This window comes from Oncorhynchus tshawytscha, linkage group LG04 (genome assembly GCF_018296145.1).
Source record: "Oncorhynchus tshawytscha isolate Ot180627B linkage group LG04, Otsh_v2.0, whole genome shotgun sequence".
Classification (NCBI taxonomy): domain Eukaryota; kingdom Metazoa; phylum Chordata; class Actinopteri; order Salmoniformes; family Salmonidae; genus Oncorhynchus; species Oncorhynchus tshawytscha.
Genome location: NC_056432.1, coordinates 34,226,471 through 34,240,945, shown reverse-complemented (window position 1 = coordinate 34,240,945; position 14,475 = coordinate 34,226,471). Strand labels below are relative to the sequence as shown.

Here is a 14,475-nt window from a genome sequence, read left to right as displayed (position 1 = left end):
AGATCCAGGGCATGGAGCTGTTTGCCATTGGTGTGGTCATGATCATGTTTGTGGCTGTGCTCAAGGGCTTTGGCATCCTGGAGCCCATGTCCTCCTTTGAAGGTAAGGGCCCTAAAGAGGCTCCAGTAGGCTAGAAATCCAATGAAATGGCAGGGAAGCAAAAATGCTGGGGGTTTGTATCTTTTTATTCCATGTTCACAAATGGGCACATGGCATTTAGCTCAATGTTTCAGCTAAGGCAGGGCATTAACTATCTGCTATCTGAGGTTGGGTGTTCAAACTGTATCTTGTATTTGGGAGGCAAAGTGGATATGTGGTATCTGGGTAACTAGTATCTGGGATAGGGCATTTAGTGTTTGCTATTTTGGCATTTGATAGATTCTAAGATAGTATAGAAAGAAAGTTGCACACTCTATATATGTTCCCAACAATTGAATTAGTCAACTTAACCAAACATAAAGCTGCCATCTTCTAAGGCTGGGGTAGGGCAGTGTGTATCTTGCAATTGGGCATTCTGAGACAGGCGATTGTGGTATCGATTAGGAAATATCTCTCAAGAGAAAAATGTTTTAGTGGGCATTAAAGTCAAGTTTACTGTAGAGAATAACATCATTCAGATTCTATAAAGTTCCCTGAATAATATATAGTTGTAGGCCAAAGGCCAGACAAAATGTTCTGTAGCCACTGTGCCAAATCAATTACAATAGAAAGCCTTCAACCCCACATTAAAGTGCTTCAGTTTAGACTTATCACAGACATCATAAGCATTAGAGAGTAGTATCATTCCATATGTGCCTTTTATCTTATTATCTATGGATCAGGTAAATGTAGTATTTGACACATTCATTGCTCCTGTGGATAGACTCAAGCAAAGGTGGCGATGGTGAATCATGTTGATCATGCAGTTTTTTTGAAGGAGTGGTTCACCCATTATTCATAGTATTCTTTTGTTCTATTTTTCTGAACCCAAACTTCTGTCCTCTCTTCTCGCTCTCAATTCCTCTACAATGCATCTCTCTTCTTCTTCTTCTTAACATCCTGATTAACATCCTGCCTGGCCACCCTGGTGAGATATGTTCTCTCTCTCTCTCTCTCTCTCTCTCTCTACCCTCTCTCTCTCTCTTTACCCTCTCTCTCTCTCTCTCTCTTTACTCTCTCTCTTTACTCCTCTCTCTCTCTCTCTCTTTACTCTCTCTCTCTCTCTCTTTTACCCTCTCTCTCTCTCTCTCTCTCTCTCTCTCTCTTTTCTCTCTCTCTTTACCCTCTCTTTCTCTCTCTCTTTACCCTCTCTCTTTCTCCCTCTCTTTACCCTCTCTCTCTCTCTTCAATTCAATTCAAAGGGCTTTATTGGCACGGGAAACAAAATAAATAAACATAAATATGGGTTGTATTTACAATGGTTTTTGTTCTTCACTGGTTGCCCTTTTCTTGTGGCAACAGGTCACAAGTCTTGCTGCTGTGCTGGCACACCAAGGTATTTCACACAATAGATATGGGAGTTTATCAAAATTGGATTTGTTTTAAAATTTGTCGTGTGTCTGTTTAATCTGAGGGTCACTCTCTCTCTCTCTCTCTCTTTCTCCCTTCTCCCTCTCAGTCCTTCCACAGTGCACCGTTCTCTCTCCTCCTCCCTCCCTCTCTCTCCATCTCTCTGTGGTCACATCTTCAGAGAGGCATGGCCCACACCCAGGTCTAGCATTACCTAGCATTAATTATACATGCAGTATCGAACAGGCTTTCTTTGAGACTGCCTAAATGTGGAGCCTGCGGTACTTCGCCAGGACCATGAAGGACACTGGCCATCCCGCAATGGCCCCCAGAATCCTCTCCCACTGTTCAATAGTGTCCCGGCAATAGCTTTTCCTCATTTTTCTCTCTCTCGATCTCTCTCACTTTCTTTCTTAAGTGCCCCTCTGATATACACTCAGTCCCAGCAGAAATGGAAATAGAAAAATACAAAGTCACATAGCCATAATAATAATAATAGTTACATAGCCAAATCGATCAGAAGTCAAATAAGGGCATCTGTTTTACCAGCTACATTATGTATATCCACCTAGCACCATTAACCACTATCCAATAATGGGTATTGGTGTGTGTGTGTGTGTGTGTGTGTGTGTGTGTGTGTGTGTGTGTGTGTGTGTGTGTGTGTGTGTGTGTGTGTGTGTGTGTGTGTGTGTAACACACAAATCCCCAGTACTTTTTACCAGTCCTAATGTGTGTTGTATTTTGGATCTGTTTGATTTATTTCTGGCATGTGTGGTGGTGCTGTGTATTCTGGATTGTGTGTGGCGTCAGTTAGATGAGAGAGTCTGGCCATTAATGTAATAATGGCCGTCGACTGATCAATACTGCTTGGACTCCTGCCTACTACTTCATTTCTACTGCCACCAGAGGACAGTATTGATCATGTCTTTATCGCAGTGTGTGTGTGTGTGTGTGTGTGTGTGTGTGTGTGTGTGTGTGTGTGTGTGTGTGTGTGTGTGTGTGTGTGTGTGTGTGTGTGTGTGTGTGTGTGTGTGTGTGTGTGTGTGTGAGTTGAAAACCATTGGTATGACGACGTTTAAATAACAGGAGTTTTTGGCAAGTGTCACAGGCCTTGAGTGAACCAGCGTATATGTTCTGACTGTGTCTGACTGTGGATTTGTCCCAAATGGCACCCTATTCCTTATATAGTGCACTACTTTTGACCAGGGCCCACAGAGCCATTTTGGATGCATCCTGTGTGAAGCGTCAGCCTGCTGAGAGCTGTGTTTATGAACTCTGGAGAGATGAGAACAATTAGACTTGAACTGGATCACAGAGCCTGCTGGGGACATGGGATTTAGGACAGATGGCTGGGTCTCATTACTCTAAACTAAAGAGTCTTCCTTTCCTTGCCTCCTCTCCTTCATTTGCACCTATCTGAAAACAGATGGTGATAACAATATGGCGCATGTCTATTGGGTGTCAGCTTCCGTCTGTCTTGTTCTGTCAGATCAGAGCAGATGAAGGAAAGAAGACGAGGAGAGAAAGCCACTTTAGACTATTGAGATGCAGCCATCTACACTGACTCCTCAATGGCAAATGGGTCCACTAACAAGTACTGTGTTAATGTTGTGGAAACATCTTGTTAAACATCTTCATAATGGATGCAGACTTCTTGTTACAGATTTGTATTGTAAGCAGAGAGTGCGTGGGATTTCCTTTGTCGATGGAACTGTCCCTAATTGTGTGGGATATTTCACAATTATTTAAAAAATAAATGTGGTAGGTTCTGTCTGTATCTGTGGGTAGTTTGGACAGGAGTCCACGGGTTAATGGGATGAAGAGAATGAGAGGAGGAGGGGAAGCCAAGGAAATAAGTAGGTATGGAAGAGAGTAAAGTTACACTGTTAATTAAGTGACGCATGTCTGTTGGCTCATCAGAGTTTGATTCAGCGGGATGAAATGAGTAACCTCTCAACTGCATGTCCCAGGACTTGGGAGTAAAATGACGGGACAATAAGTAAACAATCGGAATAATCTTTTGGGAAAACAGCTTAAGAATTCTCACGGAAAGAAGGATTGTATTTGTTCCCTGTAGTTTCAGTTTTATTTGAAAGGCTGTTTTAGGTCCTTTTGGATATCATTGAGCTTGAATCTGGTCCAATCGCTTTTCATGGCTTCAACTTAAATCTCTCTGAATCACAGTTGGAACTGTTCTCTCTAGAACCGTAGAACTCTCTGGAACTTTAAAGCATCCCAAGGATCCAAAGCAATATCTGTCTTTAGTTTGAGAGACAGATGGTATTTTATTGAGAGACTGGCAGAGGGAAAGTGGGTACGGAGGGAGAGACAACTGAGGGAGAGAGGACAGAGAGACAGAATTTTCACACTTGGGGAAACAAAAGGACGGAAAGACTGAGGAAGAAGGGGAGTTGAGTGTCAGGTGGGAGTCAGCCTTGTACTAATGTTCCTCAAATTGATGCACTTACTGGGACTCATCGACATCACAGAGACTGGTAAGAGAGATGGGGATGGAGGGAGTAAGAGAGGGGGAGAGAGAGGTTGGATGGTGAGAGGGAGAGAGAGGTTGGATGGAGGGAGATGGAGACAGAGAGAAAGTGTCAGAGAGAGAGGTAGTATGGTGGGAGTATGGAGGGAGAGAGTGGGACTAACTGCATTTATAAAGATTGTCTGTTCCTCTCCTGTTCTCCCTAGTCAGTATCTGCGTTCCACAATTATTGACTTGACCATTTTCTCTGTTTTTTTTCTTCTCTTTTCTCACTGTCTCTCTATACCTCTCTTTACTCCGTTAACTGTCTTTACATTTCTCTATCTCTCTCTCTCTCTCTCTCTCTCTCTCTCTGTTGTGTGTGTGTTTAAAGATGGTGAGTATGGAAGCAATAGAAATCTCTTGGTTTCTAGAAACTCCCCATTTTTTGAGCTATGTCTTGCTTTTCTTTCTCACAGTGTTAGTACTTTCTCTTACTTTGTTAGAACGAGTAGGACTAATACACATTTTTAAAAAATCATTGAATATTTCAGAATGAAGTTCTTTCAATGCCTTGTTATTGAATATGACTAATTTGGCACCTGTTCACTCAAATGTAATAAGTGAATACTAACAGAAAACGTAGTTTCTCTGCAAAGATCACACTTTAAAAGAAAGTACCTCCCTCTCTTTGAGTCCTCCTTTTTTTTTATCTCACTCTTCAATTTCTTTCTAACTCTTAATCTGGCCCCTCTTTCCACCCCTTAAATTTGTTTTCCCTCTTCCTCTCTTTCCCTGCCTGCCATGGTCTCCCCATCCCTCTCTCCCACTGTCCTTCCTCTCTCCCTCTCTTTCCCCTCTCCTTCTCTCTATCCCCTTCTCTTTTCTCTCTCTCTCTCTCTCCCTCTCTCTCTCCCTCTTACCCGCTCTTTCCTCCTACAGACAGTAGTGACAGTGATTTGGAGCTGTCTATAGTTCGTCACCAGCCAGAAGGCTTGGACCAGCTGCAGGTTCAGACCAAGTTCACCAAGAAGGAGCTCCAGTCACTATACAGGGGCTTCAAGAATGTACGTAGGGGAGCAGAGAGGATGGGGTAGGGAGGCTGTAGGACTGTATTTGGGAGGGTTTTTTTTTCCTTTATTTTAGCAGTTTGAGCTTGGATCTTTATTTGTGGGCAGTTTGGAGTTCTACATAAGAATGTAGAATAAATCAGAGTAGATTTGAGCTTATTGATGTACTGAAATTACTTCACCATTAATAGGCATATGGCTAATTTCCCTGTAACTCTCTTTATCTCTCTCTCTCTCTCGCGCGCGCCCTCTCTCTCTCTGTCTTTCTCGTAGGAGTGTCCGAGTGGTTTGGTTGATGAAGAGACGTTCAAGACCATCTATTCTCAGTTCTTTCCCCAAGGAGGTGAGCGGATATAACTATCTCCATTGAAGCTACTCTCTGTCTCTTTGTGCCTGGAATATGACAAAAGCACACCTGAACTACAGGGAGAATAACAGGAAAAGCTTATGGTTACTGATTATTTGAATGTCTGCCTACCCCCAACATTCTCTCCTCCCCTCCATCTCTCTCCTCTCCTCATCCCTTTTCCCCTAACCTCTCTATCCCTTCTTCAACCATTTTCCTGTACACTACCTCCCCTATCTTTCCTTTCTTATGTTCCTCTCTTCTCCCCCCGCCCCACTCTCCTACAGACGCCACCACCTATGCACATTTCCTGTTCAATGCGTTTGATATGGACAGAAATGGCTCCATTCGTTTTGAGGACTTTGTGATTGGCCTGTCTGTTCTTCTGAGAGGGTCAGTCACAGAGAAACTCAACTGGGCCTTCAACCTGTATGACATCAACAAGGATGGATACATCACTAAAGAGGTACACTGTGATTGGCCACCATAGAAACACCACATATCTAAATGATTGGCTACAGATGTAGGATCTTAATTTTAGTACTATTTAGTTACTGAGATTTTTTCTGCACGGCAGGAAATGCAAACGTGTAGTATATTCAAGATTTTAAAAAGGCTTCTAAAGTCTGTAATTTCCGCTTAAAATTTCAGACTTGATTTGCCCTAATGAAAAGTGTATCAACCCCTAAAAAATTCCATTCATTATTATCCACATAATCATTCACATTTCCTGTTGCTGCAGGATTATTTACCTGCTGTAGCAAAGTGGCTCAAATTAAGATCCTACATCTGTAGCTTTAGATACATCACGGTAAACTATGACCCCTCTCTCCCTCTGTCTCTTCTCTCTTTCTTTCTCTGTCTCCCTCTCTCTCCCTCTCTCTCAGGAGATGCTGGCTATTATGAAGTCCATCTATGATATGATGGGCAGGTACACATACCCAAGTGTACGGGATGAGGCACCCTCTGAACATGTGGATAAGTTCTTCCAGGTGCACACAGCGCTGTGCTCACAAACACACTCGCTCAACATGCACACACAACATGCACACACGCCTCAACAAAATGCTTCTTACTTACTGAACATGCTCTCGTCCTCTCTCCTTACTTCATTCATTCTGCTCCTCCCTCTCTCCATTCCTCCCTCCATTCCTTTCTTCTTTCTTCAGAAAATGGACAGAAACAGAGATGGAGTGGTGACCATTGAGGAGTTCATTGAGACCTGTCAGAAGGTACCACAGTTACAAAACATGCATCAACACAACAGCAGACCTGTGCGCTACCTCACACTTTGACATAATTAATAAAAGACATAGACAACGTTAACAGAATCACTTGAAGGGGTTATGCATAAGGCATTCGTAACACCTTTATGAAAGCAATCATAACACCGTTGAGTGTTGCAGTATCATTCATTACAAACCGTTAACAGATCTATTCAACATTAGCCATAAGACGTACAGTGGAAATGTGTATTTATACTGCCGCAGTACCCAATCCTCTGATACACTATTCACATAACAGGCTGGGACCAGCACAGGGCAAGTGGTTAGTGTCTTTGTGCATTGAGTGTTCTGTGTCCTCTTTCATGATCTTTCAACATAGCAGGATGCCACCTTGGAATGATCATTATTAGCTTACTGAATTATGAGCTTTCCTGGTAGTGGGGTGGTTAAGAATAATAATTGTTTAGTTTGTGATGAAAGCACCAAATCATATAGTCAAAGTTTAATGGTCACATGCACATAGTACAATGAAATGCTTGTGGGAACCCAGAGAGGAACATTTGGTGATGCACAATATTTGCAGCATGTGCTAAGGGAACTGTATCTATGTTGTTATCTAGCTGACATGTTTTAGCTAGTACAGTGTCAATGTCTTCATCAAATACCATCCGAACCAGTGATGTAGTGGTAAAGAAATAGGTGGCCGTTGGCTGTCAATGCAGTAACAGGTGGCAAAAAAACAGTCTCAACGTCAACAGGGAAGAGGTGACTCCAGGATGCTGGTATTATAGGCAGAGGTGCAAATAAAAAGCCATATCTCAGACTGGCCAATAAAAAGAAAAGATTAAGATGGGCAAAAGAACACTGGACAGAGGAACTCTGCCTAGAAGGCCAGCATCCCGGAGTTGCCTCTTCCCTGTTGACGTTGAGACTGGTGTTTTGCGGGTACTATTTAATGAAGCTGCCATTTGAGGACTTGTGAAGCATCTGTTTCTCAAACTAGACACTCTAATGTACTTGTCCTCTTGCTCAGTTGTGCACCGGGGCCTCCCACTCCTCTTTCTATTCTGGTTAGGGCCAGTTTGCGCTGTTCTGTGAAGGGAGTAGTACACAGCGTTGTATGAGATCTTCATTTTCTTGGCAATTTCTCGCATGGAATAGCCTTCATTTCTCAGAAAAAGAATAGACTGGCGAGTTTCAGAAGAAAGTCATTTGTTTTTGGCCATTTTGAGCCTGTAGTCGAACCCACAAATCCAGATGCTCCAGATACTCAACCAGTCTAAAAAAGGCCAGTTTTATTGCTTCTTTAATCAGAACAACAGTTTTCAGCTGTGCTAACATAATTGAAAAAGGGTTTTCTAATGATCAATTAGCCTTTTACATTTATAAACTTGGATTAGCTAACACAACGTGCCATTGGAATACAGGAGTGATGGTTGCTGATAATGGGCCTCTGTGCGCCTATGTAGATATTCCATAAAAAATCTGCCGTTTCCAGCTACAATAGTCATTTACAACATTAACAATGTCTACAAGGTATTTCTGATCAATTTGATATTATTTTAATGGACAAAAAAAAGTGATTTTCTTTCAAAAACAAGGACATTTCTAAGTGACTCCAAACTTTTGAACGGTAGTGTATATATTTGAAAAATCAAGTGACAAGCAGCCACCCATAAGAATCCTTGAAGAAGCAACTGCCATGACCTGAGCTCCTCTCAACTGTGTGTGACAGATGTTATGAGTAATGAGTGCAGAAGACACATTTCTGTTGTTCGCTGTAACATGGACAAATGAAGTTGTATTGTATTGAATGGCGGATTTGAAGTAAACAGGCCAGATACTCTTGGGCTGGAGCACCAATCCTGCTCTTAGGATAATACTTAGGGGGTTGGCTACTGTGGCTGTGAACATACATATTTCTGTTGTACTATGGATTAACAAGGCAACAGTAAACATGTGGTCCCCCGCAAATGATGCAGCTCCCCCCATTGGGCCAATTGAGATATCATGTGTGAGTAACACATTTCAGTTATTGTGTGTGACCACAGATTATCCATTATATGGGCCAGATACTCAAGTTGACTCTTTAACAATGTGTTAAACAAGAAATGTCTTTAAAAAAAATGGAAGGCAGTCGGGAGGAGGCAAGATCAGGTGGGGTCATTCTAGCCAATGAGAGGGCAGATACATGTGTGAACAACAGGCACCACTCCAATATAAAGTGGGGGTTTTTCAAAGTTTCCAGGATGTCAGGTGTGCTACTTATATTTAACTTTATTTAACTAGGCAAGTCAGTTAAGAACAAATTCCTATTTACACTGACTGCCTACCGGGGAACAGTGGGTTAACTGCCTTGTTCAGCGGCAGAACAATAGATTTTTACCTTGTCAGCTCAGGGAATCGATCCAGCAACCTTTCGGTTACTGGCTCAACGCTCTAACCACTAGGCTACCTGCCGCCCCTATATCAGTTCACTCATAACAAGCTAAGCACTACTAAACTTATTTTTGATCAAATAGGCCACATGTAGCAAATAAGCCATTACATTGTTTGTTAACCAATTTTGACACTCTCTCATTGACCTCCATACAAAAACTACTCACTTGGTGAGCCAAAACTAAATAAATAAAAAAACGCCACCTGCGTTTTTTGGATCCAGTTATCCCTCTCACTTCGCATCTTCCTCTCTGGTGTGACTTGCAAATGTCAGTTAATTAGTGTAGCTCCCGCCTTGGGCAATCAGTATAACTTTGTAAATGTCAGATCTTCATGGCAAGATGCATCATTCACCCAAGTTTTGTCAAAATCAGGCCAGTGCTGTCTGAGATATCACGTGTGACTAACATACAAACGGACAGACAGACAGACAGGCGGACAGAGATTTCATTGTGGGGACAAGAACCAGACTCATAACATTCGTTCAACAGTCTGTCTTGTTTGTTTGTCTTCCAGGACGAGAACATCATGAACTCCATGCAGCTCTTTGAGAACGTGCTCTAGAGCCCAGCAGAACATTCTACGTCATTCTCCCATCGTCCGATCCCGTCCTCCTGTCTATACACAACCCCTGTCCAATCCCACAATACACACACACACACACACACACACACACAGACACACACACACAGACACACTCAATTTAGTGCATCCTAATCTAGGATGGCTAATCCACAGATATGTACTAGCAGAGTTCATTTACTGCTGCACTAGCTTCAACCTGCCACTGCTTGTGGACTAAAGAGCGCACTAGAGAAAGAAAAGAGAGAAGAGAGCTACTGGGACTTCTTCTACTTTACAACTTGTCAGCTTCCCAAAGAAAGGAGAAAGAAGGACCAAACTGCTCAACACTGATGATCCGAGGAGCTTCTAGAACTCTGCCTTCTCATTGGACCAAAAAGACAAATGACTAATCAAAAGATGGAGAGAGAATATGAGAGTGGCAATTGTGGAAACTCATCATGATGTTGCTGACCTCCAGACCAGGATCCTGTAGCTATAACACATAAGTACACTTACACAGCACTTACACATACTATATGGGGATGCACTGACACACTTCTTTGAAGACTGTTTAAGAGAGTTGATGTAGCATACAGCAAGTTGGATTGATCCTGGGCAAGGACACCAGCACCAAACACCACAGAGACACTAAAAAGAAAAGAACTGAAGCATGCGCTTGCACTAAGAATCATTCATATTCTACAATATGCACCAGAAGAGAATGCATTGTAAATGTAGATTGTCACAGTAGACCATTAAAAGAAAACTCAGTGTGTATGTAGATATGTATAGACAGTAATATATAATAACATAAATAAAGTTAGATGTTGTGCTCTCCTCTGTACTGCTCTATTGGGAGTAAGTAGTAGGTGGGGTTAAGGTTAAGGCCAAACAAAATCTATGGGCAGGTTTTCTTATTAACACTTACAGAATACTAATTGATGGAATTGTAGCCTTACATGTTTAGTATGTCTTTTTGGATCATTTGATCGTACAGGTATTTTGTTTCACTTCAAGTCAGTTCTGGAGTTTTGAGTTACCCCTACGGGCGGTGGGCTCTAACCCTACTGGTTGCGTCTGGCCATAGTTCTAGGTGACACAGGGAGGGTCACTGGTTCTGTTCTGTCACCAACGGACCAGCGAGTCACCAACGGATAAGCATGAGATGTACAGTATGTCAGTGCCTCCTTATAATGTGTGTAACAACAAGACAGATATACTAAGATGTATGTGTGTTATAAACTAAAGCCATCCTCAGATGAATACAGAGTATACAGCTATGGCTTGATCCCTCTTCTCAATCGTTCATCAGAGGTTTTATTTTGTTAATGTCCCAAAATGGCCCCCTTATTTCCTTTCAGGAATAGGGTCCATTTAGGACATCTATGATGTGATCATCCGAGGTCTGAGCACTGACCGCTAGTGATGACATCACTGTAATTTCCTATCCTAAGCCCTGATAAGGTATGTGGTGTTGTTGTTGTTGTACAGATATATGCAGTAGTGAATGAAGGAACAGTATTCCTGTGGCAGAAAGTATTATTACATGCCTGTTCTTCTCATTGAAACCAAAAGCAATTCTGGGACGGCAAAAATATGCCATAATCCTGATGCGGTAATACCATGGTAAATAATGGTAATACTATAATCCTTTATACCTGTAACACGTTGACTGCTCAGACTGCAGACAAAACCCATACCCACACCCCGCCCCACCCCATACTTTCATACCCCTACACCTAAGCCCTAACCACCAAAGCCCCTAGGCACCAGGCCCTATATATTGTACCCTGTGGCCCTGTTCTAGGAAATCACATTGTCTCAGAGGTAGAGTGTTGTAACAGAGGTTTTCTCTGTCTTTGCCATAACAACATAGCTCATGTGACCTGGCCTGGAGCAGATTAGTTCTGTTCACACGTGTGCGTGTGTGTGTTTGTTTGTGCGGTGTGGCATGAATGAATGAAACAGACTAGAGACCCATAGAAACCATAGAACTAAAGCATGCACAGATAGCATGGCCAAGCCCTGGTGCCTGGCCTAAATGTCATACACACACACACACACACACACACACACACACACATAGACATATATATACTCACACACACTCCATGTGAGCCACTCTCTCCATGAGAAAACAATGTTGTGTTATTTACTGTTTGAAGGAGGGCCTGTTTTGAAGCAGAAAGACTAGTGCAATGACCAGTGCAAACATGAGGGAATTCTTAACTCATAATTCATTTGAATTCTAAATGGCCTGATTGAGAATTCACAGGATTCCTAGGCTGTATGTGTTGATCACTTCACTATCCGTGGGATGTCATCATGAGTGGGTGGGTGGGTGTGTATGTGAGCGTTACAAAGTGTACGTGTGTGCATGAGCGCTAGAACGTGTGTGTGTGTTGCAAAGTGGAGCGTGATGTAAATCCAGGCTTTAGCATCTCTGGTGCTACTCCTCCTGCCAAACACCTTGACAAACATGTGACTCCTGATTCTACTGTCCCAAATCCTCAGGTCTCAGCTCCCTTACACCACACATGCACGCACGCACGCACACACACACACACACACACACACACACACACACATTAAGGTTCAAGTTCTGGAATACTACAGGCCTACATAAGCCTTTACCTTACATACCTGTAGTCATTGTCATGTGGGGTACTTTATCTCACATGCATAAATAACCACCAGAGCGAGCACTGAGAGAGAGTTTGTGTATGTCTGTCATGTCTGATCTCACTCCCTTGTGTATGCGTCAGTGGCTGGTGCTAGTAGGGTAAAGGCTGATTGGGGATTAGTCAATAGCCAGGCCATAGCAGGTCAGGAGGACACGGCCACTTTAGCCAATGAAAAATGAAGCACTTTAGTTAGTTTATTGAGTGGATAATAATACTGTAGCAGATCTTACACTACAGGGCCAATAATAAACAACATAAAGAGTAGATCTAAGATCAGGTGCCTGCTGTACATCAAATCTTATTCATTATTGTCTAAAAGGCTAAACTGATCCTAGATCAGCACTTCTAATCTGAGATGCTTGTTGATAAATACATGCCCAAATATGACTTTGTTTCTGGATGGAGACTGATTTGCCAGACTGCTGTATAAATTCCTCTGTTGGTCTTTGAGTTGACTGCCTGATCTGCTAGGTACCTGCTTTGGCTTTCAAATAGATCATTGATTTAGTTGCTGTGAGTTTTATTGTTGTTATTTATCTGTGTTGGAAAATGGCGGTGATAAAATAACATGGTTATTGCCTATTGTGGTGGAAGGGAATTGAAGATGAGCAGAGTAATGTGATGACGAGATGAAACCAAATGGAATGTGATAAGATGTGACATTGTAGCATAACATGAGAATATCACCACTTGATGCCGATGAAGAGCACCACTATGAGGAAGTTGGACTTTCTCATTGAGAAACAGAAGGGTGAAAGCTAGGAGGATAACCTAGGTTAACGATGTGGGCCTGCAATCGGAGGGTTGCCAGGCTGAATATCATGTCTGATGGTAAAAAAAATGTGGTAGGATTCTAGATAAGACCTCACACTTAAAAATCAATCAACCTCAGGTGAACTTTTAATGCAGAGGGCTAAATCAGGGTCACACAGTGTTTGAACTTTGAAACAAAAGTACTTTGAAACAAAAGTATACACCTCCCACACATGGTTATGAACCATGGCAGATATAGAGTTGAAATGTATTTAGTTTTGAATTTACATCCCAATATTATACTTTATATACATAATTTAAGACTGAAATATAACAAAACCGTTTAACATAGAAACACATGATTTTTAAAAGTAATGTTTATTAACTATAAAAAGTTATGAATAACATTCCACCCATGAGGCCACTAGGTCATTTGACTGCAGGAAAGGTCTATGCAGTAACATACTACAGGCCAAATAGGCAACTGACTTCAGGGAAAGTATTAACGTTTTACTGCAGTGGGTTAAATCAGGGTCACACAGCGGTAGTCTTAACAAATCTACTTTGAAACAGAAGTATAAACCTCATACACATGGTTATGGGCTTAAAAAAGAAGACACCTGTACCATGTCAGATATAGAGTTTAAATGTATTCAATTTTGAGTTTGCATTCCAATATTACATTTGATTTACATCACAGAAGACTGAAATATAACAAAACCCGTTTGACACAGAGACACCAGATTTTCTGCGGGTTTTTTAAAATGTTTATTAATTATAAAATGATGAACGATATGAATAACATTCCACCCATGAGGCCACTAGAGGGAAAAAGAGCTACCAGAAATGAATGTAACCAATAACAGTACATTTACTACTGGTAACATACGGTATGTAATGGGGAATTTATAGAAAATAAACAATCAAAGGGCAAACAGTTAACACAATAAAACAATGAATGCTCAAGAATTGGTGGGAGACAGCTGGGTGCATTCTGGAGAGATGTGCCAACATCTTCGCCACACATCCCTCCCCTTCTTCTTGTCTCAACATTTCAAATTATACTAAAGGCACATCATCTTCACACACATTTTAGATGCGTTGCTTTTTACTGACAGCCGCATCTCAATAATCAGCTAGGCCTATATTGCCAAGCTCGCTGCCCAAATTGCGGGATTCCCAATTAGGCAGGTATATGTGATTTGAAACAATCCACAGCTTTTAAAGAAGCTAATTATCCCCTGTGGCTAAGTCATGCTCTCTGGTGAAGTATTTTGAATTATTTTATTTATTTCTGTATAGACGGGAGTAATTGTATACTTTTGACAAATGTATTTCAATTTACTTTAGGCTGCAGTGACTACTGTTACCGAATCATGTCCTATGCTTAGGTTACTCATCACATTAGGAATTGTATTTTATTGTTGACCTGCAAATA

General features: G+C 41.7%; 1 protein-coding gene across 4 annotated transcripts in view; it reads left to right on the top strand.

Annotated features, from left to right (window-relative positions):
* kcnip3a (Kv channel interacting protein 3a, calsenilin) overlaps positions 1 to 13,634 on the top strand; it is a 46,679-nt gene extending 33,045 nt beyond the window's left edge. Inside the window, exons 1-8 of one of the 4 annotated variants that reach the window (XM_024417788.2) lie at positions 3,033 to 3,983; positions 4,350 to 4,352; positions 4,898 to 5,022; positions 5,299 to 5,368; positions 5,659 to 5,837; positions 6,259 to 6,363; positions 6,541 to 6,603; positions 9,553 to 13,634. In XM_024417788.2, the coding sequence (XP_024273556.1) occupies positions 3,932 to 3,983; positions 4,350 to 4,352; positions 4,898 to 5,022; positions 5,299 to 5,368; positions 5,659 to 5,837; positions 6,259 to 6,363; positions 6,541 to 6,603; positions 9,553 to 9,600 (645 nt within the window). In that variant the 5' untranslated portion in view covers positions 3,033 to 3,931 and the 3' untranslated portion in view covers positions 9,601 to 13,634. Of the gene's footprint in view, positions 103 to 2,914; positions 2,918 to 3,032; positions 3,984 to 4,349; positions 4,353 to 4,897; positions 5,023 to 5,298; positions 5,369 to 5,658; positions 5,838 to 6,258; positions 6,364 to 6,540; positions 6,604 to 9,552 lie in introns of those variants that run through there. The other 3 variants (XM_024417785.2, XM_024417789.2, XM_024417786.2) reach the window with 3 other exon arrangements.
* The last annotated feature ends 841 nt before the right edge of the window (positions 13,635 to 14,475 follow it).